The following is a 24,328-nucleotide window of genomic DNA, read 5'->3' as shown; positions in this document are numbered from 1 at the left end:
ATCCTGTGAATTCATAATGTGCTGAAGTTGCCATTGTGTGAAGTCAGTCCATGGTTTGTCTGGGAGCCGAGCTCTGCTGAGTCTACTGCTGCTTCCTGTTGCTTGTCCTGTATTAGCATTATTTTTGGATAGGCCCTATTATGTCCTGTAATCCTCGCCGCAGTCAGTATGGCCACACTATTGTTCCTGATTAATATTAGCAGTCAATGCCTCCGTCTGGGTGGCCGGACTACAATGTATTCTAATCACAGAACTAGAATGCACTAACCAAACAATGCGCCAGAAAAAGATTTTTTTTTAAAAAGAACTATGGCATCTCAGTTTTAACAGACTTCAGGTTGGGGGGTGGGAAAGGATCTCAGCTGCAGGGTGCAGAATATTACAATAGCATTTTAATCAGTGCCTTATCTGATTACAAGGTTATTTTCTCACAAAGCTCCCACTTGTCACCAAAAAAAACAGTAAGTAGGCCAAGATGTCAATGGTCACTTTAAACCTTCCCCAATAAGATTACCCACTATTCTTGTCTTTCTCCCTACCTGTTTAAAGCATCCCTGTGCTAATTAAATGCACCAGTTACAAAAGGGTGGCAAGGTTAATAGAGAAAATACCTAGTAGCCAGCCAAGCAAAACAGTCAGGTTCACACAGAGCAAGCCTGAACAAGAGGCCTTTCTACTTATTACCTAAGTGCATAAAAACTGGGCTGAGCTGGTAAAGGAATCTGAATGTATGACTATTTACAAACCACTTTAACCACTTCTATCCACATTTTACAGTTTCTTCCATGCGCTACAACAGTAATGAATGTAATTGACGCTGTAGAACAGTGACCAGGGAATCATGAGTTCCATGCAGTGACACTAACACCACTCTGGTTTATTTTGACATCTTTCCCCACCTAGGTTACTGGTCTGAGTAGCATTTACTAAGAGTGTAGAATCACTGGCAGAGAGGGTCTAAGTGTGAATTCAAGGTTAAGACCAATCCTGTTCCCAGCCTTTTTTTTTTTTTAAAGTATTAACTGTAGATGAAGTCTACAGGTGCCATAGAACTTTTAGACTACTGGACTGAAACTGGAAAACCTGTATTTAGTTTTTATTAAAAACAAATCTCTAGTCTAGAGACTGAGTAGCAGCAGCTCATGTTATGAGCTGCATCATCAGCATTAATAGTTGTAAGAATTAGTGTACTTACACTCTACTCTTCAGTCCATAATGAAAAAAGGACAGAATGTTTAATTAACCTGAGGAAAACTGACCCAAAAGTTATCAGTCTTACGCAATACAAATTCAGGCATTCAGACTTCCAGCTACCTAAATGATGAAATGACAGTGCCACGTATATGATGTCTAAAAAAGCTTTGATATAAGCTTTAAGGAGAGCTACCCTGGGCCCAGTTCAGCTCCCACTGAAGTCAGCTGAAGCAGGCCTTTATTTAATCAAGAATAAACTAAAAGTACCTGCATACAAAAAACAGTTTTGGGGGGGTGGGGGGGGGGAGGAGAGGAGAGGAGGAGAGGAGAGACCAATTTACTTATAGACTGACTATGGCTACTGGAACTGTAATAAAATTGAGTCACATTGAAGGTGAAATCCAACACTGACTGGAACGAAAGACTCCAAAGAAGGAACCATTAGGAGTGCAAGATGCATCTTTCAAAAATGCATCATTCCTCTACATTCTTAGGGAAGAGTTTAAATTTGGACACTAGTTCTGTCCCAGAATGTCATTCAATATACACACTCCATTTTGAACAACAATCCCCATTCAAACCCATTGCAGGGAACCTCAGAGGAGGGAAACATTGTTTACCAATAACTCAAGTGGCACACATGTTCCAGTGTTGATATATTATTCCCTGGACAGGGGCACTACCTAAAATTAGGCATTTTGATGTCACACACATCTGTTCTGTCCTTCTCATACAATTACATAGATTGACTGGAGCAGGACTTACCTGGCAATCTTAACACATCTGGAGTTTGCTATTGCCAATTTCAAGAAGTTAATTGGAGGAGGAAAAACCCTAAATCTTATGGATTTCTGAACTACTGGTAATAATATGGTATTGGCTGAATGAGAAGTCTGATAGTACCTCTCTCAATAGATCAAATGTTATTAAATTAGATCAGGCACAGACTAATGTTTTGGAAGTATCTTGTCAAAAAAAAAAAAAAAAAAAAAAAAAAAAAGACAGCTCTTTTCAAATCTTCAGGAACAGGCACAAGTTTTGTTGATAAAAAGAGCCAGCTAGCATTTTCTTAGCCCAAGGTAAAAAACAAAGGAAATCCAAAAATTGTTTTCTTTAAATTTTGTAGTGAAGCACTTCAGATGTTTTTGCACCTCAGATCCTTCATGCCTTGACACAACTGTCCCAATATTAAATGATCACAAGGATCACAATTTAATTTCTCAGGATAAACAAGCAGTTTGAAAGCTGTGTTATGCATTCCACAGAGGCTGCCAACTTTCACCTTTGACCAAATTTTGGATTTACAGCCTCAATGGATCCCAAGAGATCTCTTTGCATAAATACAAAATTAGTGTTCAACTTTGCTGAACGAATGCAGGGCTCCTTTAAAAGAATGAGATTTTTAAAATGTTATTCTTAAAACTGATTCTAAATTAATCCTTTTGAATTTGGACTGTTAATGACAGCAGAATTATGCTCAATAACCCGCAAAGACAAACTTTAACATAGGGAACATGGAAGCTTTTGTTTTGAAACTTCCCTATAGGTTTAATGGATGTTCAAAGTTATGAAGGAAGTTCCTAATGCCTTAACATGAATTGTGCATTTTAGATAAAGTACCAGTTGTATTTTTAAAGAGGAATTGCAATTTGCTGTATTCTTTTGCTTACTGCTGCAGGTGCAGCTTTCTGGATACACTCTTTATTTCCTTCATGCTGGTCCGTTGCCCTGTTTCCTAGCAACTTATTCAAACCTCCAATCACTTAATGAATTTACAGCCCACCATCTCCACACCCATTACTCACATGGGTACATATCAAAACCTACACAACAGCAAATTGTGCAATGTTATTAGAAGCAGAGTTCCAGCGCTTCAAACCTAGATTAGTTGTAGGAACAGAGTCTAACAATTAAAGTGATCAGAGCCAACTTTGATTTTTTTTGTTATCCTGCCTAGTGCATAAAAATCTTTACTGATATAAAAATGTCTTTACTGTTTTCAACACAAGGCACATGGAAGCAGTTTGGCATGGGAAAAAGATGTCAAAAAAGTGTAGTCAAGGCAACAAGGCTTCTTGATGTTACTCACTAAAGCAGGAATGTCCAAGAAAAGCCCTTCCTCAAACAGAAGGATAACAGAACTGATGCATATTCAGAGGTTACTACGAATTGCCACTTGGCAATATGATTAACACAGTGCTGCCTGCTATTGCCCTTTAATGGAATTCTTAATTTAGTTACACAAGTCAAATCTAGATCTGATAAACTGTTCCAAGAAAAACTTTTGTCCTCACACTTAAGATACTGAGAAAATAGTGTTTAAAGTAAGCTTAAAATGTGGTAATTGAATTGGACAGGACTTTCAGTTTCAGAGTCATATTAGCACCACATTAAGAATTATTCATATTCTGTTCATATCTTTAAAAAAAATGTAGGGTCCCTTGAAATGGTTTTATCTAATTTTAATGCAAACAAGAGCTTTGCCACACTAAATATTCTTTTGTTCAAATGCTTTAAGAATCACAATGGCTAGTATAAACCCCCATCTCCCAGGGGAAGTGAAAGCAGGTTAGATAAGAAGTGAACAAATGGGTGGTCACCTCCATCTTACAAAAGCTTGTTTTCTGTAAGTGGGTATAAAACATTTTATTACGAAGTTCCAGCATAGAAATCAGAGCTTCTAACCTCACACCATCCAAAGAATTTGAAGAGGAGATGGTGCACAGAAAGTTTTGCTGCTATCCTGGGATTCCATGGCTTGATTAGATCCAGCTAACAGGACAATGGAAACAATTCTTTCACTAAGTGGAGACCAGCTAATATGTGAGGATTGTTTGTTAGTTTTTTTTAATGTCTTCAATTTTTGCACTTTTGTGAACAAGTTACCAATGATCTTAAAGATTCAACACACTTGAGGAATTTTTTTTTTAAAAAGCAAGATTAAAAACCATCCTAGATGAACCAGCACTTTGTGAAAATGTTAGAGCCCAGAACAGAAGCACTACAGCCACTGGCAGTGCTTCAAATACCACAGATTTTTACAAAACCCTTTATCCTTTTGATGGCATGCTTGAAAGGAGATAAAATGGTTATCAATTAAAAAATAGGGCTTACACTTCCAACACAGAATACTTGTGCAAACTATACTATTGTACTTTGTAATGCTATCTCCTTCAGAACAAGCTTGAGATCACCCTCCTGCCCCTGCAGTTCTTGAGGAAAGGGGGAAAAATAAATCACAACCTGACTCTCACTAAAGGCAGGTAGGAGGCAGCACAGGACATTTTCAGAACACATGGCTAGCTGCCTGTTTTGAGATTATGGAGTCACTGCTTGCAACACAATTGCGGGAAAAGATAAGGGGGCGGAACTAAGATGGTGATCCAGAGACTCCTACTCCTTTGGTCCTTATCCCATGCAGAAAGACCAAGGTTGGGAGGGGGTGGAAACCCTGCACACACTTCAGCCTCACTAGCAAAGGGCAGCAGCTGGGAATGGGAAATGCCATTCCCTCCTCTCCCAGCATGCAGTTAAGAGCACTTTACTTTCTTTTCTTACAAGGAAGCCTAGGTGCCTACGGTCAGACTCCTAAAGCCATATTTAGGCACCGAGGTTAGAAGAACCTGACATTCAGAAATGCTGAACACTCAGATGGCCCACTGAAACTACATTTGCTCGGCTCCTCCCTGGGGAAAAAGTTACAAGTGATCTAGGTTTTTGGGGGGAGCCTAAACTCAGGCACCCAGCTTTGAAAATCTTAGCCAGTTTAGGTGACCATAATACAGCTGGAATATACATTACAGGTACCTAACAAAAGAAGGGGTGTTTTACAGAGAGCTGTTGTACTCTATGCAGCAGTTGCATGACCGATTTGGAGAACTGATCACATTGAAGCTTCCCAGTAAGAGCCAACACCACTTTAACATGTGCATTGCACCATCAGAAATGAAGTTCGCTCCTGTTCCCTCCCCACTCTCAGAGCTGAGGCTTTGCCAGAGGTCTAACAGAACAGCTCTAGGAAAGCACATGGCCTTGGGCCCCACCTCCTTGTGGTCTCTGCCCTGCCACTGAGTTTGCAAACACAGCTGTTGGGAGAGGGAGGGGTACTGGGAAAGGAGAAACATGGAGCCAGCTAGCCAGCGATGGGGGTGTGGAGGGAGGGAGTCCAATGTACCAAGGTGGAAAGTTAAGCCCAAGCTTTTGTCTTTATTTAGCTTCTGGAGTCTGCAAGTGCCTAGAAGTCCATAACAAGATTCCCTGGGAAGCTGGCAGCTAGTTTGCGAATAGCAGCAGCAGCTTCCATCAACACCCAGGCCTGTAATGATTCCCCTTGGGGAAAAAAAGGCAGCTTCCCCAAACACTCCCAGGGAAGGGAGCCAGCCATGACACACACTTTTCACATGGGATCATTGTACAACCCCTAGCCCCCATCTGCTCTTTTGGCAGCTGCACAAGCCTTAACTGGCAAAGGAGAAAAAAAGAGTGAACTTCTGACCTTATAACTCTCAAGAGCCTTAGTGGTGCTGTAAAGTGCAGATACTGGGTTTGCTTCCCTGACCCATCTAGAGCTGCCTCGCAGATGGTCGGATTTGTAAGGTACCAACAGGCTTTGGTTAGCACGTTCTCTTTCTCTTTGTAAAGGCAAGATCCACTTCCCCCACTCCTAAGACAGGATCCCACACTAACTTCACAAGTCCCCATACCCATTACAACTCAGAGGAATATGTTTGCATGCAGAGCACCTTGTAACCTCCCCCCGCCCCCTCCCCGCGCGCGCACACGCACACAGAGTATAGTATTGACTCACCGGCCAGGCAAAGCTGAAAGGGAGAACAATCCGGTTCCTTTCGTTATTCCGGTTGTATTTTAAACTAAAGGTATTTCCTCCGATGACAGGAGTAGATCCGGCTCCGAAGCTGCAAGGGCCCCCAGCAGAGACCCGGGACTGGTACTCCTTCAGGCAAACTTTAAAATAAGTATCACACTCGTCTTTGGTGCACTTTCTATCCCCTGGGTTTCGGGTGCCATCACAGCAATTCCCATTTTGCAATTCACCATTCACGTTTTGCATGGATAAGATCTCCAGTTCGAACTGTCCGGATGCACGAGTCACCTGTTAATCCCAAGGAAGGGACGGAGAGAAAGTGATCACTGGGGTGGTTTGTTTCTTTGCGCGGCTGTAACAAGAGAGCGCAGGCACGAGGAATTCATTCCCAAACGGAGGGGGGGGGGTGTTTTTGTTTTTAAAGAGTTACCAACACAGAGAAGCTCCAAACTTACATCTTAAAACTAGCCAGGAGCGCATGAGAATCGAGTCTTGCAGCCAGACTCCTGCAGCAAAGGGAACCCCTGTAGGAACTAGCCCGCTTAAGCATATTGGCTTTAAAGTCTTTGGAAGTAAAACTAAATCAGGGGAGTGTCTCTGTGTGTGTGTGTGACATATGTAAAATAGGGAAATAAAAATCAGGTGCCATCTCTGGGGTAAACTTGAGATTTAAAAACGTATCCCACTTTGGTCAGCACAGACGCACTGAAATCTTGAAGAGGAGTCGCTGAAAGACTCCGCAATTAGCGTTACTTTAAAAAAAAACCTTCCAGGAACCACTTGCTCCAATTAAGGTTTTTACAAACGAAACCAGAAAACTGCAGCAATTAAGCCACGCCAAAGGACGGATTCCCCTCTCGCCCGCCCTCTCCCAAGCGATCAATTAAATCTCACTACAGGACTCAGAAAAGACCTGGTCTGCAGCCCTCGCCTATTGCTCGCGCTGCAAGGATTTTCCTTTTATTTGCGTTTTGCAAAGTCGCTTCTCTTAAGAGGGGCGCGCGCTTGTGCCAGGCGAGCTAGTGAAATCGCTACAATTGCTGAAGGAGGATCACCCCCCACGCCACCGTGCCAAGAAATGAGCGAGCGCAAGGAAGCCTGGCTAAGAGGGGGGGGGGGGACAGCTGAGCTAAGTGCAGACCCAGACCCCAGAGCGGTCGCCGGCACGTACCTTTGCCCGCAGACATAGCAAGGCGACGAGGAGGGCCAGGGAACGCCGGGCGAGGGCGGGTCGCCTCGGTAAGTGCATGCCGCCTGGCTGGACGCCGCTGCTGCTGCTGCTGGCTCCCTGCGAGACTAGCTGCTGCTGCCGCTGCCGGTGCCCGACTCTAATATACTCCCCCGATTGGAGCATGCACGAGTGGAAAACAACAGCACTTTTCACAGGCGCCTCAATAGCGCCCTGCTCTCCAATGCAAAGCAGCCCAGCCTCCTTTTATTCCTCGCGGGCTCCGGCCGCCCTCGCCTTTTCTTTTCTTTTCTTTTCTTTTCGAGGGCGATTATTCAGGAGCCTTTTCTTTCTTTCCAATCACTTGCCGCCGGATTCAGGGGCAGCCCCGCTCAGCCCCCCTCCCCCGCCGCCGCCCCCCTCCTCCGCCCCGCCAGGCACATGCGACGCCGCGCACAGAGAGAGGGAGCTGCGAGCCCGTCTGGGACTGGGAGCCCCACGCGCGCGGGCTGCCTCTGCTTCATCTATCCCGCGGCTGCAGGAGGGGAGAAGCCGCGGCCAGCGCATGCGTCTCTATTAATATGCATGAGGAGGGCGGGGGAGCGACACCGCCTGGTTCCCTGGGGGAGGAGTGTGAGTGTGTGTGTGTGTGTGAGAGAGAGAGAGAGACACACACACACAGCAGCAGCAGGGGTCGGGGTGGGAGGTTTGCTGCTTGCTTGCAGCAGGTGAGAGCAATGGCTGGCAAGCGGGGGCGGAGGGAACGGGGCTTAGCTACTAGCTAAAGGAGACAGAGAAGAGGCACAAGCGCCCCATAGGCACGGGGCCTGCAGCCAGCCAGGGCGTCCGCGCAGGCTAGAGGCTGCTCAGCTGGGAACCGCTGTGGGGGAACTGGGGAGGTTAATGAACGCTTTTCCGGGCGTAGCACGGCGCGGGGCGGGCGAAAGTCAATGCAAAGCGCCCACCGGCCGTGCAGAGCCGCGTGTGGACGCAGACGAGGGGTGCGGAGGCCAGCTCCCTGGGGTTAGGCGTCGGAGCCACCGGGAGACCTTAGTCAGCACCAGCCCGGGGAGCAGTGAAGCGATTGCAGTCGGCCTACCCCCCTTCCCTGGCCGCGCACCCCCGACGATCCAGTCAGGGTGAGGGGCAGGAGGCGCCACACACGTGTCTGCCCCCTTCCCCTCCCCCCCAGCCCAGTCTGGTTATTACAAGCCTCCAAGCGGGTGTGTCTAGCAAACCCCAGCCTGACCGAAATACCCCCCTCCTCCATTTGCAATGAGCGATCGCAGGGCGGACAGGAGGAGCCCCTGCTCAGGGGGCAGCCCCCCACCCCCGACCCCGCTCAGGGCCGTCGTGGGGTGTCTGTGAACGGAGGAGCCTCGCCCAAGGGGGAGCCTTGCGCTGGAGGGACAAGCTGGTCCTAGCCCCCCGGCAGCGCAGCGCAGCGCATCCATCGCGGGGGGGCGTGTCACGGTGCAGGGGGCAGTGCTCCCTCCTCGCTGGCTGGCTGGCTGCATCCCCTCCCTCCCCTCCAACCCAGGCAGTGGTGACTGAGGAAGGCCGTGTCACCAGTGCCCCGAGCCCCTCCGCTTTGCGTTCACACGGCTTCCCCTCCCCTGCAGGGCGTCTCGGGAACCGGCCGGGGGACGCGCCTGTCCCCACTAGGGAGCGCCCCAGGCCGGTGGGGGAGGGGAAACCTGCCCGCTCCTGAATCACCTTGGCGGGGGCACGCGCTGCGGCCGGCTCCGAATCGAACCGAACCGAACCGAGCCCCGCTTGCCTGGCTGGGAGCCGGGCTGACGCTGAGCCGGGGCACGGCCGGAGGGCAGGGTGGGGGGCTGGATGGGGGATGGGCGCAGCCAGCAGGAACCGCAGGCCTGCCAGCTCTCTGACTGGCTACATGGACTTGCATTTGGAAAGCAAGAGAGACGAGGAGGGGAATCCCATAGTCACAGCACAAGAGACCCTCATGGGGAGGGGACCCCTCTCCCCCAGAGAGGCAGTGGTATGTGAATCCCCCCCTCCTCCATGAGCAGCAGCAGGCCAAGGGCTCTTCTGCCTCGGAATAGCCACCCAGTGCTTACCCCCTCAATCAGCATATTTGCTCCTTCCACTGCCCCTCCCTCCATGAGTAGCAACAGCAGCAGGGGCTCTTCCCTTCCCCCAGTGCTTACCCCCTTAATCAGAGAATATTTGTGTGTATGCCTGTGGCATGCTTCTTCTACCATACACACCCTGGAGCAGTGGGTCTCAGAGTTAACAACCCCTGGAAATGCACAGGGTAGTTCACACCACTCAGTTATTGTCTCAGGCTGTCTGCAGACTCAGGCAGGCTCTACTGCATTGGTTATATATACTTGGCCTCACTTCCATGCTTTTCTTCACAATCATGAGAGCTAGGAACCTTCCTTTTTTGTTTTTAGGTGAAAGCTCAGATTCTGCCACAATCACATGATTCTAGGAGCTGGGACCAATACCTCCAGCCTCCTAATTGAGCCCTGATTTAATAGGATGTACTGTAGAATGCTCAGTTCATCCAGCAATGCAAAAGCCAGCTTCAGAACCAAAATTCTTTTCCTTGTTTTCAGTTCTATGACAAAAGTGAATTACATATTTGGAAATAAAGCCTTTGTTCTCAATACAGGCCTTGCCTGCTCTAAAATATGCCATGTTCTGGGCTATTGAAAGTCCCCAGAAGAATAAGAAGATAATTAGAGGATTCACTTTCAAAATAATAGTGTCAGTACAAAACTAGGCAAAAGGAAATTTTACCTCTCCTTGCTACTGCCTTGGTAGAGGCAATATGTTGTGATTTTACATCCATTCACTCATAGGACTGTGGCATTACTACACAGATACTTCACCCTCTTAGAAAATAAACCTTGTATGATGAGAAGATCTGTGCATCTAGAAGTAGTGGCCCTAGGAGGTTCAATCTCCTTAGGTAAACACTGTTAGTTCCCAGTCCTGCAAACGCCAGTTTTACCATTGACTTCATTGGGACTGCTTACATATATAAAGCTAAGCATATGCCTGAGTGTTTGCACGATCAATGTTTGCTTTGAAATTATTCATGTTAACATGGGTACTTAGGCTAGCATTTCAAAATAGTCTGAATAGAGTAGGACCATTTCTATTTCAGTCCACATTTTAGCAATTTAAAAAAATAGTATTCCAGTTTTCAGGGGTTTATAAAATAATATCCAACATTATTTTGAAAAACTACTCCACAGAGGGACCTAGTTGTCTGCCATAGATTAGTGGAGGCTCGTCCATGGTCGTGCGGACCGAGTCCGCAATGGTATCTCATTTGAAGGGGAAGTCATTGATAAAAGGGTCCAGAAAGAGGCAAATGTAAAATTAGTTTCCTTCTTATCTTTGCTGCTTGGGGTATTCAGCAGAAGAAGCAACAAATGCCACATTTTAAATATACATAGGTCCTGATCCTGCAATTATTGAGCATATTCTTAGCTTTACAGATGTGAGGGGTCTCACTGAAGTCAATGGAACTATTCATATGTGTAATTTTAAGTATAGGCTTAAAGTTAGGCATATGCTGAAGTGTTTGTAGGATGATCACACAGATCATCTTTAATTATAAGAGTTCAGGTAAAAGAGTTTGATACTCTAGTAGCAGTACTATAACAGCTACAAAGGGTTTGATCGCTAAGGATTTACTTATTCATTATGTTATATGTGATTCTTCACTTCCTGTCTTAATCTTTTCCATAGTGTTACTGGGACTGGTGAACACTCATCGTATTTTATCTGTGAAGTTGCTGCATTTTGGTGAAAGATGAACTGACTTCTGTGCTTATTTGTATGGGTGCTTCTTAGATTGCACATTCAGTTCCAGTGTTACTCACCCATTATTTGCTCTGGGGCTTTAAAAATCCTGCTGCCTGCTAGCCTGCACTGTGACTTAAGGGCAAGTCCGGGGCTGGGCTTTCAGTAAAAGGTTACTCATGAGCACTTTCCAGTATTCAGGAAATGCGAAGTTATGGTTCCCACAGTATCCATGACTCGGTCACATGGCACATGTAACAACAGTGTTTATAGAAAACTGCTTGTCCAAGCAACTGAAAGTGTTTTGCAAACATTAATGAAGTAAACCTTCCAACATCCCTGTAAGGTAAAGTATTAGAATACACATTTTACAGATGGGTAAACCAAGGTACAGGGAGATTAAGTGACTTGGGCAAGTCATGCAGTGTGTCAGTGGTAGCGATGGATAGAAAGAAGGGGTTAAGTTCTGACCCTGTATAAATCAATGGCAAAATTCCCATTAATTGAGTGAAGTTGGCTATTACACCAGAAGTCCTACCTCCCAGTCCCTAACTGATCACTAGACTCACACGGCCAGCTCCTCAGCTTGTGTAAATCAGCATAGCTCCACTGAAGTAAACAGCACTAAACCAATTTACACCCAGCCCACCACTTCTTTTTGTGACATAATTTTAGCAGCATATGCAAATATTACATGTGCTCAAGGGAGCTGAATTGTAGGTGCTTTGGGAGCTATAACATGGGTGCATTTAAAATCTCAATCATAATGTTGCACTAGCACAGGGCCAAATTCTAAAAGATAGAGATCCAGCACAAGTTCCGTGGAAGTCAGTGGGAGATATGGCTGCCTACCAGGTTCTCAGAACCTTTCATGATTTGGCTTAGCTTTGTGCGCTGGGCAAAGTTACTTTCTGCTAATCTTCCCGTTCTGACATAATTAGGTTACATCCACATTAGCAGTTATAAACATGTAGAGGGCTGTGGGCCAATGTTGCATGTAATGCTGCACATCAGATCTGAATTGGTTTCTTGATACAGAGCTTGGATCCTGCTCCCACTGAAATCACTGGGAGTATACCTAGGCCTTCAGTGGGACCCGGATCATGGCCTTTAGAAATCTGTTGTCATGAAATCAATTCTTTTGTGCATTAGGGAAGTTGTAATTTCCTTTGTAAAGTTCTATGACTCATTGGATTACAGCTAAAAACAATCCCACAGGATTGCCTTAAGTCTCGCAATATAAGGGCAAACTACGAACAGCACTTCTCAAAATTCTTCAGATGGGCTTGATTCTGCTGCCACCGAAGTCAATGGCAAAACTCTTCTTGATGTCTGTGGTGCAGATCGGGGCGGTACAGTGAAATTCACACAGGATCATGGGAGCTGGGTTCTGTGCCACTGGCTTTCGGGAGAGGGGCTAACTTGTGGGTTAATAATTACATGTAACTGTTGCCATGAAACCTCACCTGGAGAGTGTGTAGGGAATCACGGACCTTACTGCATGGCTGTAGAGGGCTACAGAATAGTACCATGCCTTGCCCACAAGTTAGAAGGTGGTTTTCTTCCTCCAACTGTCTTCTGTCCAAAGCTCATTTACAGCCACATTTGGGTGGGGCTGAAGGGTAAGTGTCACCCACTAGGTAATTCTTTATCTCAGGGTTGCGCTCCCCTTTGCAAAGTGCAGCCTTTTGCAAGAATACGTGCCATGTCACTTGGTCACGGGTGCCTTTTAGTTAAAGTCATGTCCATGAATGCCCCCTAAACACTTTCTTTCCCTCCTATTATCCTGAAATTGACCCCTCTGGTTGGGCAAGCGTGGCAGTGTCAGATATAGTGATTGTGCCTATGCCACTTTATGGCTGGCTGACATACATTTCAGAGCAACACATTCCACCAGATGAACCCATTTGCACAGTTGAGTGATCTAAACTTAGAAAGCTAATTTCTCTAATTACAAAGTGAGACTGAACTCCTTTAAAGCTTGTCATCACCTGAATGGAATGGGAATTACACTTCCATAATCATTTTACATACGGAAACTAATTGGAAAGTATTTAATGTGTAGGCCACTTCCCTAATTGCACTCTATTTAACAAATGGAATAGGGGAAAAACTATCCATATTTAAAAAGTTGGGCTAGCTGCTGAGGTTTTAGAGACAAAGGTTCAGCTCACCAAATGGCCAGGCAATACTTTTAAATAACATGTTTACTTCCATGAAGGCTGCAATTCTTCAGACACAGCAGAATTTTAAACCTATAGTCATAGGCCAAGATTTTCAAAAGTGACTAATGCTTTTATGACTTTGAAAATCTACCCTTTTAGTCTCTCTCTGCCTCAGTTCCCCATCTGTACCTCACAGAGTGTTGTGAGGAAAGCTGCATTAAAAACCACTTTAAAACTTTTATCCAGCTGTAATGAACTATTATTCTGAACAGTAAATTCCCCCAGGAAAATAATGCAATTTATCCCTTACCTTTTTGTGTTTGTGTGTATAAAAATGGCTTTTATGCCTCTTTATGTGCTAATCCTTTAGGCATGTGAGCCTCCACATTGACCTGTGAAATAATTTCTTTGTTATATTATTCTTCACCCACAAGTGAATTCCTTCACATCAGCGATCTGATCACAAATCTCTGTGTTTAAAAACAAGGAAGAGATGAGGCGAAAGATGAGCTCTGGTTGGAGGTACATCGTATCAAATTAGACCAGCCTACAGTAGGTGCAAGGACCATGACGCTGAGCAGTACTGGCATCTCTATCGGGCAAGATGACACTTGCATTTGATAAGTAGTAACCTCAGCTATTTTTGGTCCATTGTAAATGTGATTGCAGTGAAACCTGTGCTAAAGACTATCTCCAATAAGCAACTCCATTCAATGTGTATTTGAAGATCACTTCTCTGAGCCAATCCTATTAGTCCTTTGCGTAGTTGCTGAGAACAAGTCTCATTGTGTTTGAAACTGAAGCCTGAAAACATTCCAGTGTTTTCATATTTTTTCTCTCTCTCTGTCTGATGTTGAATTTTTGTTTGGTTGAGGCGTTTTGGTATATTTGCTCTGTGTTCTCTTCATCTCAGAATATCCTGAGAGCAGTTTGCCTAAACAATATTGGAGTGCTTCTTAATGCTGAGGGAATGAGCATAAAGAATAGGGTTGTAGTGAGCAATTTGAAATTTACACGCACACTGTTCTATTGCTGACTTTCTTTTGCCCATGAGGTTTCTAAAATATCCCATGACTGATACAATATTACACAAACTGGATCAAATTTAGTCCTCACGAATGATGTAAATGGAGTTACCCCAGGATACATTTGGAACAACATGATCACTGAGGCCGTGATACCGCAAAGTACAAAACCAAGTGCCTAAATTTAAGCATAAGAGTAGTCCCAGTTAAAGTTAAGCATGTGCTTAAGTAACTTGGGCCCAGGAAATACCTTTGAGGATCTGGGTCTTGCTGAATCGGAGAGCCAGCCCCAAAATGAAAAAACAGCTTTGCCAAGCTGCATGGAAAATGTTTCCCCAGGAAATTAAAAATGTACCTAGTCCTTTGGCACCGGCTGCATGCTGCTGGCCAGCAGAAGATATTTCTGGATGAGGGAAACATTTTGAACAGAGCATGGGCCCCATAGGGTCTGTAGCATGGCCAGTGATAGACTACTGGGTAAAGAGTTTAAAAATGGCATGCCACAGCAGTAGGCTAGAATGTGTTCTGAATGTCATACTCAGAACTCATCACTGGAAAGGGAATCATTTAAAAGTGGATTGTACCATTTTCAATGTGCACCAAAGCTTCGAGGTTAGTGGAGGGATTACGTGTCAGGCGTAACAATATTCAGACTGCCTGGAACTATTGGCCATATCCCATCAGAGTTCATCTCGGTCATTTTTCATTCCAAGGTAGACTGCATACTCCATGCAGCTTACTCTAGGTGGGTCCTTCCAATGGGAGCTTTAAAACCCCATTCTTAATGGATATTTAAAAATGACACAAATACACAGATTTTATCTGTATAGATAGATGGATGCCCTGGCACTTTTCATAACAGGAGAGGTTTGCTGGGTGTCCTTCAAAGTTAACATTTCTCTTCCCCCACCTCCATTCATGTGCTGTGTGCTAGTTGCCTTTTGTGCTCCATCTTAGAGGCAGCTGCATTCAACAGGGCCTCATCCTGATCTCATTGAACTCATTGGAAGTTTTGCCCTGGAATTTGATGGGAGCAGCTCCACAGTTTGTAAAGGTTCTTCTGGATGACCAATATAAACTGTTATTCACCTTGTCTTGCCCTGCTTTGGAGGCTGCGGGGCTCAAAGTGCCTAGACATATTCATAAACATTAGAAGGAGAGCTGAGGTGGGAAAATGACTGGGGGGAAATGGAGAAGGGGAGAAAGGACTGGTAGCACCAGGGGAGGGTTGGGTGAGATGACAAAACAGTAGCCCCTGTTTGTTTGACAGTCGTCAGTTGATCTTGCCACATCTGGAACCTTTTGTGTATATTTCTCCCAGTCAGCCATTTTGTCTTTATAAATACATGGGAGCTGATTCTCCCCTCCCTTACCCCCAGGCCCTGAGTTAGGAAAGCATTTAAACCCATGTATAAGTCCATCCCGATTCAATACAGCCTGTTGTCTTGAATAGGCTGGATTGGGGCATACATCAGATGTAACTCCATTGAAGACAGTGGGTTACACTGATGTACATGAGATTAGAATCAGGCCCAAGGACTCAGACTTCAAGATGGGAAAAAAGCTTCCAAATCTCCCAGCTCTCTAATCTGCGTGTTGCTTTTATTTTATAACTAGAATGATTATTTTTATTTACTGTGTCAGAGGGGAAAAAAACGGGTCTCTGCCCCAATTTGCATAGGAGCAATTCCACACCTGCCCCTTTAAAAATGAGTTTTTGGTTGGCTGCCTTTTATTGTCCCTTCTTTTCACTGGGGGGAGGGGTGGAATGGGGGTAGAGTGGATGTGTGGGTGGGAAGGATTTATCACCTTGCAGACAACCCTCTCTTATTGCAGCTCAAGTCTGTGGCTCCTCAGCCCCCTTTGTGTGTTTATTGGGAGCACATGCTAAGGAATCCGTGAGCGTGATATGCTAAAGAGTGCAAGGTGGGGTGGGGGACCAGATGCACGGGGAGGGAACTTGTTTCCTAATCAGGGATGCTCGAGACCCATCTGTTGAGTCTCGTGGGCCCACTATGCGGCGAGTTGCACAAGGCAGCAGAGACTTTCTTTTGTTGGTGCTTTTAGTCCTCAACAAGTGCAATCCTGTATAGAGCAGCTCATCGCGGGGTTAGTCTTTGTTGTTACTACTAGATAATATGACTTTGAAAAGAATGCCCCCCTCCACCCCAGCACAAAGGGGGATAACCTCTGCCTCCTTCTCTCCCCCTCACCCCACCCCTTCGCTCGGATCAATAGCAGGTTCCTAGGCACAAAGCCTGCATTCTTTTATTCTCAAATTAAAGCAGCTGCAGCAGCAGCAGCAGCGCAGCTCATTGGAAACCTATTAGCGTTTGAAAGACTTAATCCAGTTTGAAAATGCTAGTGTTTCTGAATCCTTCATGCGCTTGCATCTGCAAGAGGCAATGTTCCAAGGCAGCACTGAGGGAGGACTGGGTTTATTATTCTAATAACCTGCACCTCCCAAAGGAGCCACAAAGAAGGCAAAATGTCAATTTCCCAACCTCATATAGTCGAAGAACCTAGGAATTGCTGTACTGCATCAGACCCCGTTGCTGGGTGGTGCAGTCTGATATCCTACCTTCAGCAGTGACCAATACCTCATGATTCACTTTTTGATTTCATAGATTCGTGGATGTAAAGTCCACAAGGGACTGTTATGATTATCGGGTTTCACTATGCTTAACGCAGGCCGAAGAAGTTCATCCCGGATATCTTCCATGTGCATCCTGTTTCATGTAAAAAGCTGGTGGCCGCTTGTTACTGCTCCATGGAACAACAGAGTCAGCACTTTCGTTTCGGAAGATACATTTGACTAAGTGACTGTAGTGCACTTGAATGCTGCTAGGTGGACAGCCTTCAAGAGGGATATCCCACGTGCAGTCACAGAATGTACGTACACACCCCTCCCTCCCCCCATCTTGATCAGGGTGAGCCACTTCTGAGCCACGAGCATTGCTTTCTAAGGCCATGTCTACACTGCTGAGTGAAGTCGACTTACTTTAAGTTGACTTTCAGCAGCTGATTTTTAGAAATCGCAGCAGCGTGTCTACACTATGCTGTTTGCGCAGGTCTCCTGCGTTTACACTGAGCACTCTCAATTCGAAATGCAAAGCAGTGCAATGTGGGTAGCCATCCCACAGTGCAACTAACTGTGGTGGCTGTTGGGATGAGTGTCATCGTCCCATGATGCAACGCTACTTCCCCCTCCTTTCTTCCCCCACAAACAAATAGGAAAAGTATTTTTGCGCCATTTTTTTACTCCCCGGGCTCGCCATTGCTGCAGAGACATGGAGCCAGCTCAACTCTGCACTATTATTGTGAGCGTTACAAATACATCACGGCTTATCATCGAGTATTTTCGAAGTAGAGCAAGAAGCCGAAGCACACACAATACTGATGCCACTCAGGCTGCCCTACTATAAGCCATCGAGCAGAGCAATTCCTGACTGCTGCAGGCTGTAACGAGTCATCTGCATTCCATGGAGCGCCAGTTCTGGTGCAGGGAAACAAGCACAGACTGGTGGGACCGCATTGTTATGCAGCTGTGGGATGATGATCAGTGGCTGCAAAACTTTTGTATGCAAAAGGCAACTTTCCTGGAACTGTGCTCGGAGCTGGCCCCGTCCCTGAAGCGCATGAATACTTGCTTGAGACAAGCTCTGATGGTGGAGAAGAGAGTTGCCATCGCTCTCTGGAAGCTAGCAACCCCAGACTGTTACCGCTCAGTTGGTAAGCAATTCAGAGTCGGTAAATCTACAGTGGGCACTGCCGTGATTCAAGTATGCAGGGCCATCAATAGACTTCTTCTATGAAGGCTAGTGACTTTGGGAAATGTGCAGGACATAGTGGAGGGGTTTGCCACGATGGGCTTCTCAAACTGCAGGAGGGAGGGCATTGATGGGACACACATCTCTATCTTAGCGCCTGCCCACCTAGCAACCAAGTGCATAAACCGCAAGGGATACTTTTCCATGGTCATGCAGGGGCTTGTGGATCAGAGGGGTCGTTTCACTGACATCTATGTGGGGTGGTCTGGGAAGGTGCATGACGTGCGTATTTCATAATTCGGGGATGTTTTCTAATATGCAAGTGGACACTTTTTTCCCAGACCAAAAAATTCAAATTGGGGGTGTGGAAATGCTCATAGTCATCCTGGGGGATCCTGCTTACCTATTGCTCCCTTTGCTAATGAAGCCGTACACTGGTCACCTTGACAGTGACAAGGAGTGTTTTAATAAGAGGTTAAGCAGTTGCAGAATGGTTTTAGAATGTGCCTTTGGGCGTTTAAAGGGTAGATGGAGGAGTCTCCTCACTAGGCTGGACATGACTGAGAAGAACGTCCCTTCTGTGATATCTGCTTGCTGTGTTCTTCATAATGTGTGTGAAGCGAAGGGTGAGAGGTTCCCCCAGGGTTGGGCTGTGGAGGCAGAAAGACTGGCCGCCAATTATGAGCAGCCAGATGCCAGCACTACGCGGAGAGCTAACTGCAGAGCACTTTGCATTAGGGAAGCTTTGAAAACCAGGTTCTGCAATGAGATGCAGGACTGATTTCTGTTCCTGTATGTTGTTTGCCTTTGGTGAAACCACCCGTCCCCCCCATTGATATCTGTACCCCCCAAATCCCTCCAGAACAAGATATGATTTAATAAAGAAATGTGTTGAAATGATGCTTAACTTTATTTATGAACATTCAAGTCATGGGGGTAAGGACGAGTGTTCATTCACGGTCTCAAGGGGTAGGGTGGTAGCTTGCTGGCCAGCTATCAGCGTGGCCGCCACTGCTTTCTGCTCGCCTCTGCCGGGGTGGAGGTGAGCACATACTGCAGCCTGGCCAGTCTCCTCAGAGACCAGCTGGGGGTAGGGGAGGGGGCGGGCATCAAAGCCCTCAGTCGAGGAGCATTATGGAGGGGCTGCAGCATAACTCCGTCCTTCCTCCGCTCCTCCTGAAGCTCCACAAGCTTCCGCAGCATGTCTGTCTGGTCCCGCATGACTCGCAGCATCTCCTGCGTGGTACTGCGATCATGCTCCATCATTTCTCTGCGAGTCTCCCTGTCCATGTCCATATTCTGGGACAAGGTGAGCCACCACACTCTTTGCTCTGTCTCTGCGGCCGCTGAGGTGTTCATGAGCTCATAAAACATGTCATCTCTTGGGTTTTTCCCCCTCTTTCTAATCTGTGATAGTCTTTCTGCAGCATTTCTTGAGGGTGGGGCCAAGGCCGAGGTGTCTACAGAATGGAATAAAAAAAAAGGTAGCCACTGTTAGCATAGTGAAGAAAATGATACAATTGCAACAATGAGGACAATAATCCGCATGCAGTGCACAGGGCAAACACAGAGCCTCATTCCATTCCTGAGGTCCCAGAAGGGTCTGCTTGCTGTGCCCTTACAGAAAGGATCTGAGGACGGCGTGGTGGAGGGAGGGGGGAGTCTCTGCTGGTATTTTAAACCCTTACAGAGAGGAACTGCGGAGAGCATGGGGGTGGGGGGGAAGTCCCTGCTTAAAACACAGATTTGCTGCATGCAGTGGGGGCTACCAGCAGTGTTCCGCCCTGATGCAGGCTCCCTTGATTGCAGCGAAGTATCCTACCGTGGAGGGAGGAACAAGGCAGCCCTCCCCTGAAAACTTTTGCGAAGGATAACAGATGACATACATGGAGGTTTCCGTGAGATATCAACTGATGATTATCGGAGCATATCTCATCACATAAATAAACTGTTCCCGGGGTAACCCCCCAGTACAGTCACCGAAACGCCTGAAATCCCCTTTGTGCCCCCCACCCAATTTAAAAGGACAGAACTGCTAAGAAGAAAAAAAAACCTCACCAGAGGTGTCTTCCACAGGATCATTAGTGCTGTCCTGTGTGCTGCTGGACTGCTCTGGGGTCAGGAATACATCCTGACTTTCAGGGAGAACAGACAGCACGCTCTCCTGCACCCTGCTCTCCTCAACCTCCTCCTCCTCCTTGTCCATGGAGTCCTCATCATTGACCACGGACTGTGACCTAGCGGAGGTATCGATGCTGCAGGGAGGCACCGTGGTAGGATCGCCACCGAGAATTGCATGCACCTCATCACAGAAGCAGCATGCTTTGGGTGAGGAACCAGAACGGCTGTTAGCTTCCCTGGCTTTCTGACGCAGCTCCTTGATCTTCACGCGGCACTGCTGAGCATCCCTCTGGTGTCCCTTGTCCAGCATGCCCTGGGATATCTTCCCATAAATTTCCAGATTCCTTTTGCTGGCTCTGAGCTGAGCCAGAATGGACTCCTCGTCCCACAGCCCGATGAGGTCTAAGACCTCTGGTCGACTCCATGCTGGAGCGCGTTTGGGCTTTGCAGTATTCATGAGGAGAACAGTGACAAAGCTCTCTCCACGCTGGCAGCACAGGAGATGAAAATTCAAATCTTCCCGATCTTAACGATGGTGCCAGTGTAGACGCAGGTGTACATAGGTCGGCGTAAGTGACTTTACATCGACCTACGTCACCAGTGTAGACCAGGTGTAAGATGCTTAAGTGGTCCCCATCATTGCAGGAACTGAGCACGTCACAGTCTTAAAGGTATTTATCCTCCCAACACCCCTCTGAGGGAGGGAAGTGCAGTTTCCCCATTTGACAGATAATGAGGAACTGAGGCGTCAAGAGACTAAATGAAGTCTGAGACAGGAAACTTGTGGTAGAGCAAGGAATTGAACTCATGATTCCCACATCCCAGGCTAGCAGTGGGCCATCCTTCCTCAATTCATTCAGTTTCTGTGCCCATTCACTCCTTGGCTGCTTTAGTTAGTGGTGCTAGCTATTGCCAGCTCTGGGGACCTGGCCATTTTTGTCCCCGTAGGAACTGTAGTGAGACCACCAGCTGATTGCATAAAGGCCACCAAGTAGCAACAGCTTTTGATCTCTTCTGACCTGAGTCGTATTCATTCTGGTCACCTAGAGCTGAGGGGCTCAGTATTCCATTACTAATCCACTCAGCTGGCCAATTCCTTCTGCCCAGCCAATATGTTTTAAAGTGTTAAAAAAGACTTTTCTCCCCTCCCTTCTCCTTTAAATCCTGCTCCTCCGCCCCTCTCCTTGGATCAGCCTAATCCCTGAAGTGGATTTTAAATCTTAATGATTCAAGCTGTGGTCCGGAGAGTGCAGAAGATGGTAGGCAGTACACTGGAGGTGAGGCCTTCTGTGCTATAGATTGTGTACTGCGCTTTATATATGGCCCATGGTGTTTCACGCTGTCAGCTCCTTTAATTTAGAGATGTTTCCCACCCCTGTTTGGTTTTTTTTTAAATTCAAGAGATCTTAGCTCTTGCCCAGAGATCAGAAATTTCTCCTGATCAGACAATGAGGTGACTCTGGGGCAGTGCCCATTCTGCATTTATACCGCGCAATGGGACCCTGGTCCAGGACTGGGGCCCCTAAGAACTACCACAATACAAATAATAATAATAAAAACCCCTCCAGAGGCGTAATTATTTTGTTACAGTTCTCCCAAAGTGAAATAGGGCAGCCCCTTTATGGAGGAATAACACGACTTAGAGAGATGTTGTTCCTGTGACAAGAGCAGGGCGTGCCGATCATATGCATTTTCAAGTTCCCTACACTGCTCTCACCTATGAACACTCCTTGTTCATTATTTCCTAGACTATTCGCTCTTCAGGGCAGGGACCATGGCTCCCTATGTGTTTTTACGATGGTGACAATGAGGCTCTGATCTTGATGAGGGTCTCAGGGGGCTACTGAATATAAATAATGATAATATGTTTTGAGAAGTAAATGCACCTTCTCCATAGAATTTCTGAGAACAGTTTTAGTTAATTACAGCGACTTTGAAGCTTGCTGGACTGACCATGCACAAAATGGGGCCTGAAACTGTGGGCATGATCCAGGGAGACCAATTTGTTCACAATATTGGGACCTTCATAAGTGCTTTGGGGTTAATAGACCTTGGTCAGTGGTTATATGCTGCAAGAACTGTTCCTTTATTTTGGCAAGCCAGTTTCAATAGGCCAAATAAATAGATCTTGTTTTAAATGGAGCTTTATTCAGAGCCATGGATGTAACAGAAGGTATCTGATTACAGTACCATCATTGTCTTTAAAACCTTCTTGCTCCCCCGTATTACTATTCTTTATTATTGATAATACCATAGTGCCTAGTACATCAGTCCTGGATAAAAACCCCATTGAGCTGAATGTTGTACAACCATAGCACAAAAAGATGGTTCCTGCCCCCAAAGAACTTACAGTCTAACTCTCCAGGCCTGTGCTTCTCAATGGCATATAGCAGGTAGATATGAGAAAGAATGACAGCTGTGGCAGAAATGGGTGCTTTTTATCAACATTCTTTGCATGATAACACAAAAAGCTTTTGCTGCTTCACAAATCCAATTGGTAGACTACCAGTAAGTTCATGGGTAGTGTAAACAATTCTTCGAGGCGAAAGAAGTCACATCAGTACATACAATAGGGTACTTTAAGTAATGGAAATAGGTTTGGATTTGAAATATGTCTGTATCACAGCATGTTTTGCATAGAACATAACAGTCTGATCCATAGCTTCTTAGAGTCAAATTCTATTGACTTCAGTAGGCTTTTGATAAGGCCTAGAATGAGTATTGTAAGAGAGACAAGGTGGGTGAGGTAACATCTTTTATTGGACCAACTTCTGTTGATGAAAGAGACAAGCTCTCAAGATACACAGAGCTCTCCTTCAGTTCTGGGAAATGCGTTCAGAGTGTCACAGCTAAATACAAGGTGGGACAGATTGTTTAGCATAAATAGTTAATACATATTCTAAGACCTGAACAAGACCTCTCTGTAAGTTCAAAAGTTTGTCTCTCACCAACAGAAGTTGGTCCAATAAAGATATTACTTCACCCCCTCTTGTCTCTCACATGTTCTAAGAGACCATTCAAGGTGAAGTGGCCTAAGAACACCCCCAGTCATAGGACCAAAAACGCAGATTAGTGGGTTACAATTGTTATAATAAGCCATAAATCCCAGTGTCTCTATTAAGACCCTGATTTTTAGTGTCTAGCAGAGTTACGAATTTTAACTCCCAGGCTCATATTCTGAAAGCGTTATGCAGATTTCTTTTGAGAATACGGACTGAGAGGTCAGATATAGAATGATTATTTTGTGAAAAATGTTCGTAACAGAACAGCTCTGGACTGGGGCCTACCTATGTACCATCATCCTCTGCCAAGCAAAGCTTCTTGGAAATGGACATAGCCCATTTGTGGATATGGATGCATTTCTCAATATATTTACTTCTGCTTTACTTTGCCTTGTTTATCCCTGAGAGAAGAGGAGATATTCTTACACAGTGCTTATCATTTCAGGTACTATGAGAACTTGTGTTTTTCTGTTTTTACTTTTCTGAAGTGTACTTAGTTATGTTTTTGTACCAATGGGTCTTCAGTGGGAGTTTAACCTGCAAGGTCAGACACTCTACTTTGCCTTCTTGTGTCTGGAAGGTTTCTCACAAAGACATTTTGCCGGAAGGGTTCTCCTTGTCTCATGAAAAATAGGAGCAACATTTCCCCCTCATAGAACATGAATATATTTCTGGGAAGAAGTTTATTTTAAACAAGGAACACCACCACTTTTGGTTGTAGGTTGACAAAGATACACCTTTATCAGCCTGACCCTCAGAAGAAGAAAAATAGATAGGTTTTTGTTAAATGATAGCTCCCAGTTTCTGGGCTTGCCTTGGGTAAAATGGATTACAGATCAGCTGTGGGTGTGTGTGTGAAAATATCCATGTTTTTGCTTACAAAAGGATATTCTTTTTCCGGCCACTGAGAATATTCAGGGTAGTTGAATAGACTCTCATCATAGGGGCTGCTCCTGAACTCCAACTATCTAGTCACATTGCTTAATGTTCATGGGCAACTTCAAACAAAGTTCCTACAGCAAAGCTCAACATGAAGTCAGGATTCTGTTAAAGACACAGAGGCAATTTCTTACTTTCCTCCTTCCTCTCTCTAGCTCTTTGTTTGTCTAAGCAGTTTCCCAAGCTGACTGCAGCTGCCTAACTGATGGAGAAGAAGCTCTAATCTCTACCTCTCCCCTGAGACCATAGTCCTGCAAGGTCCTTATAGAACGTATCCTGTTTTCCAGTCAAAGAGTCATTTCAAGGATGTGGCATAGTGTGTCCTGCCTTCTA

General features: G+C 45.7%; 1 protein-coding gene across 1 annotated transcript in view; it reads right to left on the bottom strand.

Annotated features, from left to right (window-relative positions):
- Positions 1-7,604, bottom strand: part of JAG1 (jagged canonical Notch ligand 1) — a 35,742-nt gene extending 28,138 nt beyond the window's left edge. The window contains exons 1-2 of the mRNA XM_067565298.1: positions 7,191-7,604; positions 6,002-6,307 (exon numbers count right to left, since the gene is read on the bottom strand). Of these exons, the coding sequence (XP_067421399.1) occupies positions 6,002-6,307; positions 7,191-7,373 (489 nt within the window). The 5' untranslated portion in view covers positions 7,374-7,604. The remainder of the gene's footprint in view (positions 1-6,001; positions 6,308-7,190) is intronic.
- Between the last annotated feature and the right edge of the window lie 16,724 nt (positions 7,605-24,328).

The sequence above is a fragment of the Emydura macquarii genome, unplaced genomic scaffold (genome assembly GCF_026122565.2).
Source record: "Emydura macquarii macquarii isolate MOO-44397 ecotype Brisbane River unplaced genomic scaffold, CSIRO-AGI_Emac_v2 contig_2676, whole genome shotgun sequence".
Taxonomy (NCBI): Eukaryota; Metazoa; Chordata; order Testudines; family Chelidae; genus Emydura; species Emydura macquarii.
This window is presented reverse-complemented; position numbering and strand designations above follow the sequence as displayed.